This window comes from Alexandromys fortis, unplaced genomic scaffold (genome assembly GCF_014885135.2).
Source record: "Alexandromys fortis isolate MF-2015 unplaced genomic scaffold, M_Fortis_MF-2015_v1.1 scaffold_51, whole genome shotgun sequence".
NCBI lineage: Eukaryota > Metazoa > Chordata > Mammalia > Rodentia > Cricetidae > Alexandromys > Alexandromys fortis.
The window spans coordinates 6019727-6042841 of record NW_026067925.1 but is presented as its reverse complement, the minus strand read 5'-3'; the positions used below and the strand labels follow the sequence as shown (position 1 = coordinate 6042841).

Genomic DNA, 23115 nt, shown 5'->3' with positions numbered 1-23115 from the left:
CTGTGTAGCCCTGGAACTCACTCTGTGGATCAGGCTGGCCTTGAACTCACAGACATCCACCGGCCTCTGCAGCCTCTGCCTCCCGAGTGCTGGGATTAAAGGTGTGCACCATTATCACCTGGCTGCAAGACCCTATCTCAACAATAACAAAAGACAGTAAAGCTAGAGGCCACTATAAGAGACTGTGGACATGAGTTCATGTCCATAACCAAGGTCAAGAGCTTTGTAGCCCTGGATCCTGGCCCCTTTGAGTACCCTGTGTTCTCTGCCATGTCTCAGTCCTTTAAATACAAACACAGAGCACACGTGCACAGTTCCTATCTTCCAAACCCCCTCCCTCCACCTCCCTCCTCTCTATACTGCCCAGTAGCCTGTCCTCCAGGCTCTTTCTCACATCTGTTTACTCCTGAAGCCACTAGACTCTACTTCCTGCCACTTGGAAAGTCTGCCCCCCCCCCCCCAGGGAGGTTCCCAGTGAATATGTTGGTGCTGAAACTGAAGGATGTTTCTCCATCACCAATTCCTTCACATCTCCCCACATCTGGCTTGGTTCCTGCCTCCCCAAGACTCTCTCCTACCATGGCTTCCCTCTGGCTTTCCCTCCTACCAGGCTTCTTCCCATGCCCTGCAGGCTCCTCTTCTGCCCCCCCACAAACTTACTATCTCCCCCAGTTCTGCCCTTGATCATTGTATTTTCCTTTCGGACACCGTGTGCTGACAACTCCGAAGCCCATGTCTCTAGCAGATGTTCCTTTATTTATCTATTGATTTTCTATGTCCTACAAGCTCCTTAAGCCGGAGATGACCACAGTCAGGCTCATCAGCCTGCTCCGTGGGTGTCTGATCTGAATGGCTGGTATCATTATTTACCAAGTGCTCAAGCCAGAAACCCAGCTCTGTGCTTGACTTTCCCTAGTTCATCAGTCGTGCCAACCGAACAGCCTGCCAGCTGGTCTCCTCGCCGCATTCAAGTTGTTTCTCAGGCTATCTGCCACTCCAAACACCTTTCTCTGCATGTGCAGAATAAAATCCACACTCAAACACTGAAACCTGAACCCCAATTAGCCCATTATCTCTTAGGACACGGTTCCCTGCTCCATCCCTGTCATCTCTCATCAGGTCCCAAATATCTATAAACCAGACTTTCAATTCCCAGATTCTTGTGTTTCATGACACCTCTGGGGTTTTGATATGCTGTCCTCCTGCTGATGTGCTCTGTGCCCTGAAGTAACTACTCAGAGAATGACTGTTTTTTCCAAACTTAAGAACTATTAAGTTTGTAAGTCGTGTGCTACTGTCCTAGTCTGTCCTCTAGAAAGCGCCCTCAGCCCACCAGGCTTAGCCACCTGCTTCTCTTGTCCAATATTCAGTCCCCTGATGTGACTGCTGATTGACTTGCAAGTCTCCCTCCCTAAAATGTGACCTTGATTAATTAGAATTTCTCCATCATCCACCTCCAGCTTCCTGCATGCTATCTAATGATACTCAGCAAATGCTTTTACCCACTGAGCCATCTCCACAGCCTAGAGAGTAAGTCTTGTGAGAGGACCATTGTAAACGAGCAAAGCTGACTCCCTCCCAGCCTCTCTCTCTCCTGCTTGCTCAACCATGTGCTCCTGTCTGGCTAGCTGCATGCACTTTGGCGAGATGCATGCAAGAGTGGCCTTAGCACGGGGTGCACAATGCAGCCTGGACCTTGACCATCTATAATGTGAGCTAAATGAACCTCTTTCTTATGGAGTCAGTCCATTTCAGGTACTACATTCTGGAAACAACAGGCTCGATACACTCAGTCCTCAGGACAATATTCCCGTGACAGATATTCTGAATAGCTGAGGATTCTAAAGAGGACTTGCCATTATCAGATCTCATTCAGTCTTCCTTTCTCTGGACTCAATTATCTCACCTCCTTTAGCTATTCCATAAATGGCAACATGCTGGATGAGCAAATTTCAATTTTACACAAAGTTATTAGGCTCCCAAATGAGATTTGTAATTGGCATTCACAAGAAATCAATTATTAGTGGTTACTCTAGTCGCTCTCCCCACACTCAGCCTGCTCAAGTGTTTACACGGCTCTAAAAAGCAGCCAGCACCACAGTGCCGTCCATGTCCAGGCTGGGACCATTCTGCCCCACAAGAGCTTTCCTTCTATGCCAATCTTAGGGTGCTAGGATCAATCTTCATTTTTTTGTTTAATTAATTTCAAGGTAACATTGACCTAGTTGTGGAAAATAAGCAATAATACATTTAATGCTAAAATATTTTATAATTCCTTTTAAATAATCAACTTGTCATTCCATGAATCTGGTTATATTAAACAAACTTATGTTTTAAATTGGTCATCTCTAGAATACCTTGAAACAATTATGGCACAAGAAACTTGTACAACCACTCTGGAAAGCAGTGTGGCGGTTTCTCAGAAAATTTGGGATCAACCTACCCATGGACCCAGCAATACCACTCTTGGGAATATACCCAAGAGAGGCCTTATCATGCAACAAAAATATATGCTCTACTATGTTCATAGCAGCATTGTTTGTAATAGCCAGAACCTGGAAACAACCTAGATGCCCCTCAATTGAAGAATGGATGAAGAAAGTATGGAATATATACATATTAGAGTACTACTCAGCAGTAAAAAACAAGGACTTCTTGAAGTTTGCAGGCAAATGGATGGAAATAGAAAACACTATCCTGAGTGAGGTAAGCCAGACCCAAAAAGAGGAACATGGGATGTACTCACTCATATTTGGTTTCTAGCCATAAATAAAGGACATTGAGCCTATAATTCGGGTTCTTAGAGAAGCTAAATAAGAAGGAGAACCCAAAGAAAAACATATAGGCATCCTCCTGAATATTAACCTTCATCAGGCGATGAAAGGAGACAGAGACAGAGACCCACATTGGAGCACCGGACTGAAATCTCAAGGTCCAAATCAGGAGCAGAAGGAGAGCGAACATGAGCAAGGAACTCAGGACCGCGAGGGGTGCACCCACACACTGAGACAATGGAGATGCTCTATCGGGAACTCACCAAGGCCAGCTGACCTGGGTCTGAAAAAGCCTGGGTTAAAACCGGTCTCACTGAACATAGCGGACAATGAGGACTACTGAGACATCAAGAACAATGGCAATGGGTCTTTGATCCTACTGCATGTAGTGGCTTTGTGGGAGCCTAGGCAGTTTGGATGCTCACCTTACGAGACCTGGACGGAGGAGGGTTTTCCTCGGACTTCCCACGGGACGGAGAGCCCTGATTGCTCTTTGGGCTGACGAGGGAGGGGGACTTGATTGGGGGAGGGGGAGGGAAAGGGGAGGTGGAGGTGGGGAAGAGACAGAAATATTTAATAAATAAATAAAAATAATAATAAAAAAGAATACTACTCAGTGGTAAAAAAAAACAAAAAACAAAACAAAAAAAACAATTATGGCACAAGGCACTAAATATAAAAATTACAATCCAGCCGGGCGATGGTGGTGCACGCCTTTAATCCCAGCACTCGGGAGGCAGAGGCAGGTGGATCTCTGTGAGTTCGAGACCAGCCTGGTCTACAGAGCTAGTTCCAGGACAGACTCCAAAGCCACAGAGAAACCCTGTCTCGAAAAAAATAAATAAATAAAAATTACAATCCAAAATGTGAAATTAATTAGAACAAGCAATTTTTCAAACTATCTTTTCAATTAGTGTACAGTTGTCTTAAAAGAAGAGAAAAGAAACTAAGTCTTTGGAGCATTTAATTTTCATCTATCACCATCATTGTTATGTAGTCCTTGTAATTGATGGAATTTGATTCAGGATCAATTGCAGCAGATAACATTTCTTCCATTTCCTCTTGAGAAAAAGGCTCACCTGGAGAGACAAGAAAGATCATCATTTATGGTCAGGAGTTTTTCTCTTTCCACTAGTCAGCTTCCTTGCCATGGAGCCCACAGGCCCCCAGCTGTGTCTAGTCTTTTCTCCACTGGAGCTGAACAGCCAACACATGAGAACCCAGAAGTTCAAAAGGCATGCTGCCATACACCCTGCAAGGCTGCAGACTTACTACCCTGCTGGGACCTATAGAATACATATTTCAGTCAGAACAGGAGTACATAAAACATCATGAACAAAGTTGTTTATTCACTTAAATAAAAATTATTGAAACTGCACAGAGAAACCCTGTCTCGAAAAACCAAAAAAAAAAAAAAAAATTATTGAAACTGCAAAAGTATTTGCTTGAAGTTAAAGTCTTATAAGAGAGTCTAATTATTATGTTTAGTGAAACTGTGGAGAGATGACTAGATGGTAGCTATTGCTGAAGAGAGAGACCAGACACTTGACTACGACATCAGGTCTGTCTCACTCACACTGGCTTAATCAATAGCACTCATCAATCATCCTAAAACTCCCCCTTGTTTGAGTCTGGGCTCAACAAGTATTGATGTCAGATGAAATCAAAAGTTGGAGAGAAAATCTGTGAGCTTTAGTTGGACTCAGGTAACAACTGAGAGCCATCTTAGAAACTGGCTTCACCAGGGTAGGACACAAACTCCAGAAGGATGTAGAAAAAGCTGACTATTTAAGACAGAACTATGTCCCAATGCTACAGAAAAATACAGGGCATCCAAGTCATCATGCTAGGCCTTTAAGGGGAAAGTCTTATGCAAACCAAGGTTTGAGGGTTACTGTCTTAGTTAAGGTTTCTACTGCTGTGCAGAGACACCATGACCATGGCAACTCTTATAAAGGAAAAGGTTAAACTGGGGTTGGCTTACAGTTCAAAGGTTCAGTCCATTAGCATCATGATGGGACATGGCAGCATGCAGGCAGACATGAAGCTGAGAAGAAGCCGAGAATTCTACATCTTTGATCCACAGGCAACGGGAAGTGAACTGAGAACTGAGACTGGGTATGGCTTGAGCATATATGAGACCTCAAATCCCATCCCCACAGTGACAAACTCTCTCCAACAAGGTCATACCTACTCCAACAAGCCATACCTCCTGATAGTGCCACTTCCTATGTGCTTATGAGAGCCAATTACATTCAAACTTCCACATTCCACTCCCTGACCCTCATAAGTTTGTAATGATATCAAAATGCAAAATGCATTTAGTCCAACTTCAAAATTCCCATAGTCTATCATAGTCTCAACAATGTTTTAAAGTTCAAAGTCTCTTCTGAGATTCATGCAATCTCTTAATTGTAATACTCTATAAAATCAAAGTAAAAAAACAGACCACATACTTCCAAGACATAAGGCACAGGATATACAATTTGGAACGGTAGTTCCAAAACATAGGGAAAGGAGTGAGAAAACACTGGACCAAAGCAAGACCAAAAACCAGCTGGGCACACTCCAAACTCTGCATCTCCGTGTTTGATGTTACATTTCTCTTCAGCCCTCTAACTCCTCTCATCTTTGTTGACGACAACACACTTCTCTCTTGGGCTGGTTCCACTCCCTGTTAGCAGCTCTCCTTGGCAGGTATCCCATGGCTCTGGCATCTCCAACATCTTGGGGTCTCCAAGGTAATTCAGGTTTCAACCTCATAGCTTCACTCAGTGGCCTCTCTAGGCCTCCATTAAGGGACCCCACTGACACATGCCTGGCCTCGGTGGCTCTCCTTAGTTGCAGAGGCAAAGTCCATAGCCCCCTTCTCCTCTCTTTAATTCCAGAACCAGATGGCCAAAGCTGCCAAGTTCTGCTGCTTTCTGCAGCTGGAACATGGCTCCTTGTTCAATTACATCTTTACCAACTTTCTGTTTTCCATGGTTTCCTTCACTGATTAAGTTTGGCTGTCCTGGAACTTGATTTTAGATCAAGCTGGCCTCAAACTCAGTGATCCACCAGTCTCTGCCTTCCCAGTGCTGTGTTTAAAGGCATGCACCACCACACCCAGCTTTAACCTTTTCTTTAATTGCTTTTCATAAATCGGAAATTTAGCAGAGTGGGATCTTCCCCTGAGGTTACCTCTCTTACCTGAGGTTACCTTTATTCTATTTCTTAATCTGTTTATCTCCTTGAACACAGAAATTAAACTCCATTCTACTTCCTGGTGCTCCTTCTCTTCAAACTGTACATTTTGTATCTTTCCTTGCTCACTGACCACCGCTGTGAGACCAGCACTGATTCAAGTGTCTCACGTGTACTAAGTTAACCAACACCTCACAAGAGGGGAGAACTACTGGAGCACGAACAGTAAAAACCCAGAGACAGATATTAGGGTTCAACCTAAAGATCAGAAAAGCAAAGCAGTCAAACCACTAGAGAGACCTTTTACCTCTACCAAATCTTCAGACCCTGAATCCTCAGATTTCATACTCCACTGAGTTGCTGTCTCCTCCCACTTTATATCACCTTACATGCCTCTCTCCACCAGCCAAGTCACTCCTGTCTCCACCTCCCTAGTGCTGGGATTAAAGGTATTCGATCCCAAGTGGGAGCACCTTTGTGTGAGCTCTGTTTCTCATTTAAACAGACTCAATCTTGTGTAGCTCAAGGGTGACCTTGAACTCACAGAGATCCAACAGCCTCTGTCTCCTGAGTCCTGGGATTAAAGGTGTGTGCCACCACACCTTGGCCTGTAGCTTTTATTTATTAAAACACAAATAATATACCACTATAAACAACCAGGTCCATTTACAGCACATAAGCAACGCTGCCTGCCATGCAAGTGAGTGGGGACTGAGTCTGAAGGTCAGAAGGCCAGATTACCAACCTTGGTCAAAGCACTCCACTGCAGTGCTTAGACTAAGTCTTGCTCACAGTAGTCCGTCTGCCACACTGGGCAAGGAAAGAGCTGTACAGTATTTGATTTAGTATAGCAGGAAAATTGATCAACACTAAAAAGCAGAAGCTTGAAAGACAAGCCTCACAGACTCAAGTTCTGGCCCTCTTCCTAGCTTTATGATCTTGGGCAGGTTGCTTAACCTCTCTTCCCAGTCTACACAATACAGAGGATATTATCATGGGCTTGGCATAAGGATCAAATATGTTATTATTCAAACAGCACTTCCACAAACATCTGACACATAGCAACATGTATCTGTTTTTAAAAGATTTGAGATCCTCCCTGATGCTAAACACCATCTGATTGCAATGTACACCCTGAACACACACGGTTTGTGGTGTCTAACAATCCCCTGGGCATTTAGAATGTACATTCTCAAACTTAAAGATGTGTTGGCTGCTCTGTGGATACTATGAAAAGATTGTGGAAATACCTTTATAGTCACAAAGCTTGAATATGCTTAAAAACAATTTGGAATTTTGAGAATCAAAATATCACTTATTAGCCATCCCTAGTGGCACACACCTTTAATCCCAGCACTTAGAAGGCAGAGGCAGGCAAATCTCTGAGTTCAAGGTCTGCAGAGTGAGTTCCAAAACTAACAGTGAGTGATACACAGAGAAACCTTGTCTCTTAAAAAAGTTTTTTTTTTAAAAGAAAATATTTCATAGGCTATCCAACAGTCCAACCTAGTGAGGGTATATTTTTCAGCAGAGATTCCATCTTTCAAAATGTCTTAGCTTTTATCAAAGTGACAAAAAAAAATTACCTAGCAGAACACTCATTAAATATACTTAGTGCTGTCCATACATACATGTATGTAGTACCATCCACTGGATTCACTGAAAATCTTACCAGTGTCTTCCCACTTCAAATGGGTACTGGCTATTGGAAATTGAATCAATAACCTTGCATATGTTAGGAAAGTGATATGCTCTAACACTGAGCTATGCTTCTCAAATATTTTCTGCTTTATATTGTTTTAAGGCAGAATTTTCATGAAGTTGTGTAAGCTACTGTTAGATTCACCCTGAATCATAGAATCATCGTCAGTTTCTGAGATTCCTATATCAACCTTATAAATATCTAGAATCATAGGTCTATGTCATCAGGTCCAAGAAAGAGATGTAGTTGTTACAGAAAAAAATAAATCTTAAATTCATATTGTCTTGCTTACCACCAGAAACATAGAATTGATTAGTTTATATTTGTAGACCTTACCATGAAAAGAAGAAAAAAATCTTCAAAATTCCTAGACAGAGAATGCTTATCAAGGAGTAGCTAAACACTCAACTCATTCTGTCACAGAAATAATAAAATGATAAATTAGCTTTCAATATTAAGCAAAATGATTAGATTAGGAAATTCATTGTGGCTATTTTTAAAGTTTTCTTTTATTTCAACATGTTACTTAGATAACACAAATGTAGTTATGGGTTTTGATTTGGTGTCATGTGACTAGCCAATTTACTCTAAGAGGAATGCTTTTTAAAGTATTAAATATCTGAATTAATAATAAAGTTTAATGCATGAAAAAAAAGTTTTTTTTTTTCGAGACAGGGTTTCTCCATAGCTTTTTGGTTCCTGTCCTGGAACTAGCTCTTGTAGACCAGGCTGGCCTCGAACTCACAGAGATCCGCCTGCCTCTGCCTCCCGAGTGCTGGGATTAAAGGCGTGTGCCACCGCCGCCTGGCTAAACAAATACTTCTTAAGCAACCATTTTACTGAATTAGGCAGCTGCAGCCGCGTCTAGAGGAAGGTCACATTACATCCAATACTAATGATACATTAAGATAACATGGTTCATCTTATATGTACAGATCAAATAGAATGGTTCATACAGCATGGAAGAAATTGAATATTTCTATTTCTATTCTTTTCTGAAAAGAACTGGTGCAGGCTCTGTCTATTAGGATATCCAACAGTTGCCCTGGAAGTCCAAGAATTCTGTAAGTATGCCTTCCTGGAAATTCTGATAAACCAGACTCCTGTGACCCACATGGCTCTGTTGTCCCTACACACAACACAGCCAGTGCCTGACTTCACTGTTTCAGCTGATAGCATTTTTGTCCCCTGCCCTCTTGTTGGTCACTATGGCCCAGGGTCCCATGATAGAGACCTTCTGCATTGATCCCCTTTCTCTAGTCCCTGTGCCAGGCCAGGCCTGTGTTGGGGAAGCCTGGGGATGCTGAAGGAGCCCCACAGCTTATCTTGCTGGCTGAACCTTTCTTACTCGCCTACAAACCAACCAGCACCAGAATCACTTTCCAACAGTACTGCTGCACTGGGTGACTTAGTCCAACTCTCCACCACCCAGGGGATGACCTGAACTCAAGAGCAGGCCTCCACAGTAGCACCAATCCCCTCCATTCCTTCCCTGTTGCTCGTCAACAAGACTTGCAGGCTGGCTGAGCTCACCTTCAGTGTGCCTGGCTGCCTGTCTTCCAGATTTCATTCCTGTTGCTTTATCCATTTCCCACAAGCCACCTCCATCTGTCTTCATTCAATCTTACTATATCTGCCATCAATGGCTCACACTATCTTCAAAGCAAAGTAAGCTGGCTCCCATCTGTAATCCCATCTGGGAGGCTGAAGCAGGAGAATTGCCTTGAATTTAATGCCATCCTGGGATACATAGTAAACACCAGATTCCACCTGGGTTACAGAGCACAACCCTGTCTCACAACAGAAGCAAACAAATAGATCTACTTCTCAAGGAAGTTATTTTCTCTGTCCTCCTTCCCAGGCCCGGCTTTCCAGGCTAGTTTCAGCTTGCACTGATCCTCTGATAGTTATGTTTCTAATGTCTCTCATTGATCTAGTTCACAAGTTAGCTTTGCTTCCCCAGTAAGAATTATAATATGCTCAAGAAAGGGATCAGATTCCAGTATCCACCCACTGTGTTTTCTCTTTGGCAGTTTTTCTTAATTTCATGTGGCCTAATATACTTTAGGGTTTACTTCCTTTCATCCTTGGTTAATTATTAAAGTTAACCACTCAGGTGATTTTAACATGGTAAGTGATCCTGGGTGGCAGCTATGACTTTCACATATTCCTTCTCTCACTTCCTGTTTCCCGATGGTGAACTGAGTCAAAATGGCCAAACCAGGTGTGCACAGAGCCTCCAACACTGTTCTCCTTGCTCAAAATGATACCCATGCCCACGGCCTCAACTGATGTATGGACCGCTGCATCACTCAGGACTTGGCCTGCGCATCTGGGAGCTGAGCAGAGGAAGCAGAACGCCTCCCTTAGTACAGTGTGTGTGTGTGTGTGTGTGTGTGTGTGTGTGTGTGTGTGTGTGAACAGCATTAATGACTTGTCCACCAAGCTGCTTTCAGGGAAAACACATGTATATACTGACATAAAAAGAGAACATTTGAAGGAAATATATAGGTATTTGTGGGAGGAAGTCCCATTATCATAAAAAATATAGTTTTGTGTGAATTCACATTCAATTTAGGCTATATTGTTTGCAACTTTACCCCCTAAGAAGGGCTTTTAAAAGAATTTTTTATATACTATAATTCAAATCTTCTGTCTAAAAAGGCACTGGCTTATGATTGACAGTTCATGTTCTTTAAGTGGTAAGGTTTTTATTCAGGAAATATTTTAAGTGACTAAAGTAAACACAATTTATATAAGTAATCATTACACTTCTATTACACAAAATCAAATACCAAACCAAACCAAAATAATAGGAATAATAAGTAAGTACCCAACCAAACAATTGCTTTTAAAGTATCATCTCTTATAACTTTTGCATAATTGTTTAAAACTTATTAATTGGCACTGGAGCGATGGCTTAACGGTTAAGACCATGTACTGTTCTTGCAGAGAACCTGAGTTCAGTTCCTGGTACCGGTGTCAGGTGGCTGGCCAGCCCCTGTAACTCCAGCTCCAGGAGACATGATGCTTCTGACCTCTATGGGTCTTGCACTCACACACAGACACACACACACACACACAGTTTTTTAAAAAAATAAAATAAGCATCTTTAAGCCTAAATCTTTACACAAATTACTCTTAAAAGAAATAAAGCCCTCTGACCTTCCTCGGTCATGTACTTGACCAGCTCTTCCTTAGTCAGAATTCCTCGTTTAGCTGGATCCAAAACCTGGGGAAAGCAGGTAGATTTTCTTTGTTGAATAAATTCTATATGATGAGTTAATTTTTCACATGTACATGAATAATCTGGAGCTTACCCACCTCAAAAGCTCTAAGAAGGACATCTTCAGCAATTGGTCTGTATCTGAAATTTTTATAATAAAGTGACTTAATGCCAGCATATTTATCTCAGTCTCTACATGATAAACGACTGCATTAAACAACATAAAAGCCACTAATATACTAGGCTAATGGTACTTCCCTGGATGAAATTTCTTTGGGTTTCTGAATATGAATATCAATAGTACCTACCCCACAGGAATTTTTGGTATTACCTATTAGCATTTCTCATTGATATGAAAATAAATTTATCTAGGACCAAAACATCTATAATCAATCAACTGTGGAATGTTAATGCTGTATTTATAGTAAAAAAGTAACTAGTGTTAATTTTTATTTTAAAATTATTAAAATGATAATTCACAATTAAATATAACTACAATGTTGTTCTTTTCTGTAGCTCCTTTGCCTTTTCATTGCACCTTGCTTAGATTAATAAATACTAGCCTGGCTGGTATTTGTAAGCACAGCCTGAAGCACACTGAAAGGCTAGAGGGAACCAGCCTAAGATATAGACTAGGTAAATAAAACATAAAAAGCCAAGTGGTTTGGTTTTGTTTTGAGGCAAAACTCTGTAGCTCAGGATGGCCTGGAACTATGCAATTAAGGCTAGCCTCAAATCTGTGGCAATTCTCCTGCCTCAGCCTCAAGTGCTGGAATTACAGGCATAAAGCATCACAGCTGGGAAAGTCAAATGTTTTGTAATTGAAGTAATTCTAGTTATGGTGCCTTAAGATAAATAAAAGGATTTGCTTCCTTACTTTCTTTCCAGAAGTACTCTGGTCATCACTGGAAGAAATTTTTCAAATCGAATGTATCCAGTTGGTTCCTCTTCCTCTACCTAAACAATTAAAAACACTCATTTATTCATTCAACAAATATATTGAACAACTAATTCTTTTTTCAAACACTGGACCCAGTATTGGAACTTGATGATGAGAATATGGGCATAAATGCAGCTTGTGGCACTTGTTTTCTGTAGGAGAGACACATATAATTCAAAATACAGCAACGCTGGCAGTTGGGGAGACAGCTGTCAAAACAGTGCTTGCCGGGAAATCATGAGGACCAAAACTCAACTCCTAGCCCTCACTTCAAAAGGTACGTGTGTAGTTGCATCACAGTGGATTGTCACTCAAAGTTAACCTCTGGCATGTACACACACACACACACACACACACACACACAATACCACATATCCAATTTGTTTTAACTATATAGGGTAACCTCAAACTTGCAATGATCCTCCTGCCTCAGCCTCCCATATGGTGGTATGTCTGACATGAACCACCATGCCTGACTTGAATGTCTAGTTCTAGACCTATGCGAACACCATAAGTAAAGGAGTGCGGATCTAAGGGGGAGCAGAGAGCACAGGAAATGTCTCTGATCAGGGCATCAGGAAAGTCACTGGCAAATAGTAGTGTTTGGACTAGTTTCTCAAGGGTTAAGAAGTGGCTGTGAGGCTGGAGCACAGATCCCAACAAGGGCAGTTGCTGAGGGACAATAGCCTGTACCCCATCACTATTTTAAATAAACACTGATTGGCCAGGCAGGAAGTATAGGTGGGGCAACCAGGCAGGAAGTAGAGGCAGGGCAAGGAGAACAGGAGAATCCTGGGAAGAGCAAAGATTCAGTCTGCAGTTGTCATCCAGACACAGAGGAAGCAAGATGTGACTGCCTCGCCAAAAAAGGTACCAAACCACATGGCTAACGCAGATAAGAATTATGGGCTAATATAAGTTATAAGAGTTGGAATAAGAAGCCTGGGCTAATAGGCCAATCAGTTTATAATTAATGTAGACCTCTGTGTGTTTATTTGGGACTAAACGGATGTGGGACCTGGTGGGACAGAAAACCTCTGTCAATAGGCAGTGCTTCAAGGTGAGGCTGAAGAGAGACCTTACCATCCACAGGATGATATCTGTTATCCTGAGAAGAGTGTGAAATCAAATTGGTCTCATAGGTGCGTGTGTGACAGGTCACTCTCCTGTGGGTAAGATGGCTTCTTCAGACAAAGGATGATGGTGCCTACTGGAATGGTGGCCATGAAGAGAGTGGGTGTGTGACAGGACACTTTTAAGGAGACTTGACAGAGTGTGACTGCATTCACCCATCACAGATAACGGAGAGCAGGCATCTGAGATGACTCCCAGATTCTGACTTGCACAAATTCATTGTCTTCCCTTGAAGCGAAGAATACTAAATGAGATCAGGCTATGGCCAGTCAACATCTCAAATCAGCCTTGGACTTATGAAATACTTCCTGAGTAACAGAACTCTGTTCTGCTACCCTAAGTTAAGATTCTCAAAATAAGAACTTTTGGTGTCTAGCACTACAAGATAAGAATGAAACGGGTCTTTTTGCCTCCTGCTTCAACTAGTCATAGTTCAGCTAGCCATAGACTGACTGAACAGATCTCTACTGACCTTAACTTCCTTGTCAGGCAATGTATATGGAGCTATAAAATTCTGCACTCTCTTTCAAAAATCCTATTAAAAGGCTCATAGATCCCAATTCAACAGATGAGTTTTTAAGAGATTTATTGTTTCAACAAAAGATAAATCTATAGGTGGCTATTAAGTAGAATATGCTATCATTCAAATGACAACTATTTTTAATGTTCATATGAGATTCTACCTAGTGTGAATAGAGTCTTCAGACTCCATTATCAGAGAAAATTAAACCCATCTAGGGACATCATGTTTCAGAATTTCTGTACCCATTGGTATGTGAACAATTTCTGCAGATTCTTCCGAGGTCTGAGTTGAGCATTTTGACATCATGTTACTATAGCTCTGTTGTACTTGGGCAGTAGTCTGACACTCCCAGAACACAGAGACTTAAAAGTTAACTACCTGGACGCAGGTGCAGCTCATGGTAGAGTGTTTATGGGCTCTGGGGTTTAAACCTCAGGGCAGACTTCTTAAAAGTCAATCTCAGTATCTCCTGAAAACTTCAGAGAATCTATGCCCATGAAGTCCACCAACATGGCTGCCTAAACATGACCTGAATAAGGACAACACCAATACACATGCTAACATGGAATGGCAAATCTCAGGCAGCCTCAACCCTTGACAAAGAACTACAGGCACCTAACAACATTGTGCTCTACTCATAGACCAGCGCCTTGCTCAGCCATCATCAGAGAAGCTCCCTCCTGCAACAGATGGGAATGAACATGGAAAACCACAACTGGACGACGTGCAGAGAGAGACACCTTGTAATATGCAATTCTAAATGGGATGTCTCCACCAAATCCCTCCCCCAGTGCTCAGGGAACCCTGCTGGAGAGGAGACAGAAAGATTTTAAGAGCCAGGTGATTGTTGACACCAAGAAAACAAGGGCCTCTGAATGCAGCTTGACACACGTAAGCACCCACGAAGACTGGCAGCATGCACAGGGCCAGCGGGGGTCTTGTGTTGAGAGGGGAAGTGAACACAAGCCCCCATCCCTAACCCAGACACTATCTCCGATTGACAACCACTCACAAATGAACAATTAGCTTTGTCCAATAGTCTCACTGGAGATACAAGCCACTCTTAAGGGCAGGCACCATGCCCAGCAGTAGACAGCCAACACAAGACAAAATCAAGGGCACTTTTGGAGGGTCTTTTGCATATATATTATGGTTTCTAATTTTGTGTTTTTATTATTATTACTTTAGATGCCCATTTTCTAAGGAGAAAAAGAAAATGTGGATTTAAGTGAGAGAGGAGGTGGGGGGGATCTGGGAGGAGGTGGAGAAGGGGAAACCATAATCAAAATATATTGTAAGAAGAAAGTCTAGGAATATCCGCTGCTCAGGTGCAGGCCACCGCAAACAAAAGAACAGGTAACAGGCCCACCTGCCCCTGGAACCCTCCCACACTCTCAGTTTGGATCCCAAAGATCCAACCTGCTGCCACCCCCTTTCCCATCCCACCACCCACCCCTGGTGCCACGTCCCCTCCCCCTTCAGGATACCCATTGCTCAGGTACAGGCCACACCAGTAAGAAGAACTGGTGTAGGCCATGCCAGCCAGAAAAATAGATAGGCAATCTCAGGCAGACACTCACTGCTGAACCACAGACCACACCAACCATAGCAGTCTACCCACAGACCTCCTCCACTCTCTTGGTGACAACCCCAACACTATCCCCAGTGACCCTCCCTTCATCATCATGTCCCACCCCCAATTTTGATCCAGTGCTAGACCAAAGGCCAAGCTAGTAGCCAGAAGTCCAGCCCCCAACTTGGACAGAGACTCCCTGCTGGACCAGAGGTCACACAGGCAGCCAGAAACCCAGGTCACAAACACCAGAAAACCAAAGAGGAAACAGAAATAAAAGAACAAAGCAGCCATCCAACAAAGACAAACTCAGAAATCAGCGCCTGGACCTATAATCATCCCAAACCCAGATGCCTAAACACCAGTGAAAGAACACAATAACAGCCAGTGCAATACATCACCACCAGAGCCCAGCTATTCTACAACAGCAAGACCTTAAAATTCCAACACAAGAAATTTTTTTTTTTTTTTTGGTTTTTCGAGACAGGGTTTCTTTGTGGCTTTGGAGCCTGTCCTGGAACTAGCTCTTGTAGACCAGGCTGGTCTCGAACTCACAGAGATCCACCTGCCTCTGCCTCCCAAGTGCTGGGATTAAAGGCGTGCGCCACCACCGCCCGGCCACAAGAAATTCTTGAAGCACAAGAAAACGATTCTAAAACCAACTTTATGAAGAAGATAGAGGTTCTTCAAGAGGAATAAGTTCCTTAAATTCAGGAACACAAACAATTGGAGGAAATTAGTAAATCCCTTAAAACCAAGGAAAAAAACACAAACAGGTGAAGGAAACAAACTTCTCAGCACCTTATGGAACCTTCTCCAAAACTGACCACATACTAGGTCACACAGGAAGTCTCAACAAATACAAGACAATTGAAATAACTGCCTGACACTGAGCTGAACAGAGATCTCTCAACAGAAGAAGTTCAAATGGCCAAAAGACACCTAAGGTCATGCTCAACTTCCTTAGCGATCAGGGAAATGCAAATCAAGACAACTTTAAGATACCATCTTACACCTGTCAGAATGGCTAAAATCAAAAACACCAATGATAGCTTTTGCTGGAGAGGTTGTGGAGAAAGGGGTACACTCATCCATTGCTGGTGGGAATGCAAACTTGTGCAACCACTTTGGAAAGCAGTGTGGAGGTTTCTCAGGAAATTCAGGATCAACCTACCCCTGGACCCAGCAATACCACTCTTGGGAATATACCCAAGAGAGGCCCTATCATACAACAAAAATATATGCTCTACTATGTTCATAGCAGCATTGTTTGTAATAGCCAGAACCTGGAAACAACCTAGATGCCCTTCAATTGAAGAATGGATGAAGAAAGTATGGAATATATACATATTAGAGTACTACTCAGCAGTAAAAAACAAGGACTTCTTGAAGTTTGCAGGCAAATGGATGGAAATAGAAAACACTATCCTGAGTGAGGTAAGCCAGACCCAAAAAGAGGAACATGGGGTGTACTCACTCATATTTGGTTTCCAGCCATAAATAAAGAACATTGAGCCTATAATTCGGGATCTTAGAGAAGCTAAATAAGAAGGAGAACCCAAAGAAAAACATATAGGCATCCTCCTGAATATTAACCTTCATCAGGCGATGAAAGGAGACAGAGACAGAGACCCACATTGGAGCACCAGACTGAAATCTCAAGGTCCAAATCAGGAGCAGAAGGAGAGAGAGCATGAGCAAAGAACTCAGGACCGCGAGGGGTGCACCCATACACTGAGACAATGGGGATGTTCTATCGGGAACTCACCAAGGCCAGCTGACCTGGGTCTGAAAAAGCCTGGGTTAAAACCAGTCTCGCTGAACATAGTGGACAATGAGGACTACTGAGACATCAAGAACAATGGCAATGGGTTTTTGATCCTACTGCATGTATTGGCTTTGTGGGAGCCTAGGCAGTTTGGATGCTCACCTTACTAGACCTGGATGGAGGTGGGTGGTCCTTGGACTTCCCACAGGGCAGGGAACCCTGATTGATGAGGGAGGGGAACTTGTTTGGGGGAGGGGGAGGGAAATGGGAGGCGGCAGTGGGGAAGAGACAGAAATCTTTAATAAATAAAATAAATAAATATCAAAAAAATAAAATAAAATATTTTAAACCTCAAAAAAAAAAAACCGCCTGAATCCTATCAGACCACCCATGGATTAAAACTGTATTTCAACAACAACAGAAACAGCAGAAAACCTACAAACTCATGGAAAATGAACAACTGCCTATTGAATGACTACTGGGTTAAAGCAAAAATAAAGAAATTAAAGACTTCCCAGGACTCAGTGAAATGAATACACAACACACTCAAACCTACGGGACACAATGAAAGTGGTGCTAAGAGGAAAGTTCAAAGCACTTAGTGACTTCATAAAAAAATGTGGAGTTCTCATACTAGTAATTTAACACCACACTTGAAAGCTCTAGGACAGAAAGAAGCAAATGCCCAAGAGGAGTAGAAAGCAGGATACTGAGGACTGAAATCAATAAAATAGAAACAAAGAGAACAATACAAAGAATCAATGAAACAAAGAGTTAGTTGAGAAAAATCAACAGGATAGACAAATCCTTACCCAAACTAACTAAAAGACAGAATATTCAAATGAACAAAATCAGAAATAAAAAGGGGGGCATAACAATAGACAGTAAAGAAAGCCAAAGAATCATTGGGTCATACTTCAAAACCCTGTTCTTCATAACATTTCCATTAAAGAAATGGACCATTTTCTTGATAGATACCTCTTACCGAAGTTAAACCAAGACCAGATAAACATCTGAAACAGACCTATAACCACTAAGGAAATAGACAATGTCATTAAAAGTTTCCCAAAAAAAAAAAAAAAAAACAGACTTTCACAGAAGAACCAACACCAATACTCCTCAAATCATTCACAAAACAGAAACAGAAGGAACAGTGCATCATTTTATGAGGCCACAGTCACCCTAATACCCTAACCATACAAAGATTCAAAAAAGAAAGAGAATTACAGACCAATTTCCCTCCTGAACATTGATGCAAAAATACTCGATAAATACTTGCAAATTGAATCCAAGGACACATCAAAAAGATTATGATCTATTTGATCAGGGATGATTCATCATAATAAAATCTGTAAATGTAATCTACCATATAAAACAAACTAAAAGAAAAATACCTCATAATCATCTCATTAGATGCTGAAAAAAGCCTTTTTAAAAAATCCAACACCAATACTCCTTTATGAAAAAGGTTTTAGAGAGATCAGAAATACAAAGGGCATACCTAAACTTAATAAAGGCAATTTATACCAAGTCTATAGCCAACATCAAATTAAATTGAGAGAAACTCAAAGACAACTTCCTGAACAGTCGTGACCCAGACACAGAGGAAGCAAGATGTGACTGCCTCACCGAATAAGGTACCAAGCCACAAGGCTAGCACAGACTAGAATAATGGGTTAATGTACGATGTAAGAAAGAGTTAATAAGAAGAGCCTGAGATATCAGGCCAATTGCTTTATAATTGATGTAGACCTCTGTGTGATTTATTTGGAACTAAACGGCTGTAGGACCTGGTGGGACAGAAACCTCTGTTAACATCAAAGAGTTCCACTCCCCAGTGACTAAGCATTCATATATATGAGCCTATGTGTGCTATTCCTATTCAAACAACCACATTAATGTATGTTAAAGAAGACCTCCAACGAATCAGAATAGCAAAAACTGTATAAAGTTTTCTTTTTCTTTTCTTTCTTTCTTTTTTTCCTTTGAGACAGGGTCTTGCTATGTTACCTAGGTTGGCCTTAAAACTCTTAACCTTTGTGCCTCAGCATCTCCAGTGTTAGGATTATAAGTATTTGTCATCATGCCTAGCATAAATTTTCTTCAGTTTTTTAAAAAAAGAGAGAGAGAGAGAAAATATAATGAATATAAACAGACTCTTGTGGTTTAAAATTAGGAAAACAGATGACAAGATGGCCCAAGGGCAAAAGCACTTGCTGCACCAGCCTGATGACTGTACTCAGTCCCAGAACCCAAGGGAAGGTAGAGAGAGAAGAGATTCCATAAAGTTGTTCTCTGACCTTCACATATCTGCTGGGGCATGCATGTGTGTGGTCACACACACCATACATACACATACATGTGCACACACACACAAGTGTTGAAGTCCATTTTGAAATTGTAAAATTCTTTCCATGACCTAACACTGCCCTCTAGAGGCCATATCTAGTATGTTCTCTATACATGCATAAGCAAAGTCATTTAAAATATGACTACTCTAAATGACATTCACAGAACATTTAATAGGTGACAAACTCTATTTCATTATAAATGCTTTTATATTCAAATAATTAGTTTCCTTTTGGGATAGTTTTAACAGAAGTTGCAAAGATAATAAAAGAATTCTCATACTTTTGTTGTTTTAAATTCTTTAGGTGTTTTATTGAAGAAAGATTGACAAATTAAAATTGTATATATTTAAAGGATACCGCAAGATGCTTTGATATACATATATAGTGAACTTATTATAACAACTAAGGCAATTAACATATCTGTCACCACACTAACTTCCTGACTGTATAGCGAGACCACTTAAGTTCACTGTGGGTAGTGTCTATGGGGCAGGTGATTCAGATTATGCTTTAAGTTTTCATTCTCAGGGATACTGCAAATGTTTTCCACAGTATATATTTAACTGTGCTCACTATCGTGGTCTGGTAAACAAAGATAAATAAGCCATGATGTTCCCACCACAAAGAGGAAACTGCCAGGAATGGCGTTTGCAATCCCAGCATTTGGGAGGCTGAGGCAGATGGAGTGACATGAATTCAAGAACAACTTGGTCTTCCAGCCTGAACTGCAGAGTAAGACCTTGTCTCTCTCACACACACACACACACACACACACACACACACACGAATTTAGCAGGGCAGGATGTGGGAGTGGTACTAGGAGACCTTATGGAGAGGAGTGGGAGCAAATATGATCAGAATACACTGTAAGGAATTAATAAAAGTACTTTTTAAAGAATGCAAAAGAGTCTTCCAAAAGGGGAAATTTGGGCAGGGGAGGTGACTCAGTGGATAAAGCACTGGCCCAACAAGCATGAGGCCCAGAGTTCAGCTCCCCAGAGCCCACATAATAGCTAGACTAGCCAACAGGCAAGTTCTGTGTTCAAGTAAGAGACTGACCTCAATGTATAAGGACAAAAGCCGTCAAGGAAAACACCAGCCCCAGCTCTGGCTTCCACATGTATGCACCTGCACACATACGTATGTTCCCACACATGTGGACAACAAACACACAGGAAAAATGGGAAATTTGGGCACAAACATGTTAACTGGGAGCATGCCACTGAACAGGAAAATGACTACCAAGATTTCAAAAAAAGGGGGGGGGGACTCCTGGTATAGAACTTACCTAGTGTTCTCTCAGGGCCCTGACTTCAACCCCAGCATTGGGAAGGGACCAGAGGAGAGTGGGAAAGAGCAGAAAGCCTGAAACAGAGCTCTGCTAGGAGACAGATAGTTATAATTATAGTTCTCCTTAGTTATGGTACAAGATAAATTAGATATTAAATTTCAGATTCTCAAAGATAGGGTAGTATTTTCTTTAATTTTTCCAAATACAAATAGACTAAATATTGTAACTGTAATCCTTGCTTGATAATTTATATTTAATTTTACTATGCTGAAGTTAAAACCTTCCTTTTTGATTAGACAGAAAAGGGGAAATGATGTAGGAGGCCTCTGTATGCTGTGAATGTGTTTTCTTACCACTGCTGATTTGGCCAATAGTCAGGCAGAATAGAATCAGGCAGGAAATCCAAACAGAAATACACGGAGAAAAAGGGTGGAGGCAGGGAGACTAGAGCCGCTGCCAGGGAAGAAAGATGTGAGGTGACTAGCCACGAGCCTCGTGGTAAAATATAGAATAACAGAAATGGGCTATTTTAAGTTATAGACCTAGTTAATAATAAGCTTGAGCTAATAGGCCAAACAGTCTGTAATTAATATTAATCCTCAGAGTGGTTATTTGGGAACTTGCAGGCAGGAGAGAAACCTCCAGTTATAGCTAAAGTTTAATGTACTCAGTCTAACAGTTCAGAATCTGAAGTCAATGCATGTAAGACTTGTTTGTATAAGTTAAATACCTATGGCATATTTTTATCCAAAGGGGTTGGTTTATTACTTAAGCAGAAATGTCAACATGTACCAACTGGCAATTTGCAAAATTTATTCACAATTTAGAAGAGTTATTTTACAGAGTTAATGTAGGAAAAACACCGGATGGGGCTAGAGTGCTCAGGGGTAAGAGCACTGGCTGCCCTCACAGAGGACTCAGTTCAGTCCCAGCACCCACACAGCAACTCGTGGCCATTTGTAACTGTAACTTAAACCTTCTTCTGACTTCTAAGGGCACTGCACGCATGTAGTACACATACAGACAGGCAAAACAGACACATAACATTTTTAAATTAATTTAACAAAAAAGAAAATGCAACTTCTTTAAAGCATACATGACAGCTGAGATGTATTATACTTTCCATGAAAAAGCCCAACTGTTACCAAGATAGAGTGAAATCAATTCAAGAGCCTCGTATTGGGAATGCCCACTGGCTTCTTCCTGTATTGGTTAGGGTCTTTTATAAAATGGGCACTGCCTTTTTCATCAAATCATAATCAGGGCTATAGATGTAGCTCAGTGGTAGAGTGCTTGTTTAGCATGAGCTCTGGGTTCAACTTTTAACACCAAATAAATAAATAACTTATTTACCATGTTTGACCAAAGATGAGCATAGTCTTATTAAAACTCCATCCTCAAAGCAGGATGTGGTGATACACTCCTTTAATTCCAGCACTCAGAAGGCAGAGGCAGGAGGAGCTCTGAGTTCAAGGTCAGCCTGGTCTACAAAGTGAGTTCTAGGACAGCCAGACCCACACACACACATACACACACACACACACACACACACACACACAACACTGTCTCAAAAAAACAATGCAAAACAAAAATCCATCCTCTAATCAAAGCGGCAAAATAAACAAAACCCTTCTAGATCCTGTGTGTCGTCTATGACACAAGGAGAACAATCCTGTCTACCTGATGGAGCTGTGTGACAGTTTTGTGAGGTAGAATGTGATCACTTTATGACCCCAAGAGTTGATGATAATGGCATTACCCATAGTGTAAACCCTTCTGCTTCTATGTGGTACAGTGATACTGTTTCTTAAAAGACTATGCAGAAACTCTAGGCATAGGCACACCTCACTAACCATATGGTCCTGTTTCTTCGGAAGTTTGGCATTGTCTCTTATCTGTTGGTTGTTGTTTTGTTTTGTTTTCATGGTGCTGGACATTGAACCCATGGCCTCACAAATGCTAGGCAGGCATTCTACAACTGGGCTATATATTCAGCACCCTGACTCCTGTCTATAAAATGCCATGTGGAATGCAGCAACTAAAAATATAAGACACTAAGATGCTATGTATAAGCCAGGCAGTGGTGGCACATGCCTTTAATTCCAGCAATCGGGAGGCAAAGGCAGGCAGATCTCCATGAGTTCAAGACCAGCCTGGTCCACAAAGGGAATTCCAGAACAGCCAGGACTATTACACAGAGAAAGTCTATCACAGGGGGAAAAAAACTAGGTATATTGACTATGTTGTCCCTTGTCCTAGAGGACAAGATATATGTACTGGAGTAACCTAACATCCACATACTCACATATACATTAATTTCCTAAGTGTCTTTGGACTGCATGAAGGCACATATCCAAACTGTGTGGCCCTACTATTCAAAAGTCAAGGCTAGGAGTGGGCAGACACAGCTCAGCTGGCAGCATTTGCCTACAATGAAAGAAGACTTGTGTTAGATCTCCTGCACAGCATAGAGCAGACATGATGGCTCATGTCTGTAATCCTGCACTGGAAGGTATGAGAACAGGAGGCAAGGTCATCCTCAGTCACAAGGTCATCCTCAGTCACAAGGTCATCCTCAGTCACAAGGTCATCCTCAGTCACAAGGTCATCCTCAGTCACAAGGTCATCCTCAGTCACAAGGTCGTCC

General features: G+C 41.7%; 1 protein-coding gene across 1 annotated transcript in view; it reads right to left on the bottom strand.

The window, feature by feature from the left end:
* Positions 1–3494: 3494 nt before the first annotated feature.
* The window catches only part of Efcab2 (EF-hand calcium binding domain 2), a 79394-nt gene continuing 59773 nt past the window's right edge, over positions 3495–23115 (bottom strand). Inside the window, exons 4-7 of the mRNA XM_050142971.1 lie at positions 11766–11845; positions 10987–11029; positions 10828–10894; positions 3495–3853 (exon numbers count right to left, since the gene is read on the bottom strand). Coding sequence (XP_049998928.1) covers positions 3738–3853; positions 10828–10894; positions 10987–11029; positions 11766–11845 — 306 coding nt within the window. The 3' untranslated portion in view covers positions 3495–3737. The remainder of the gene's footprint in view (positions 3854–10827; positions 10895–10986; positions 11030–11765; positions 11846–23115) is intronic.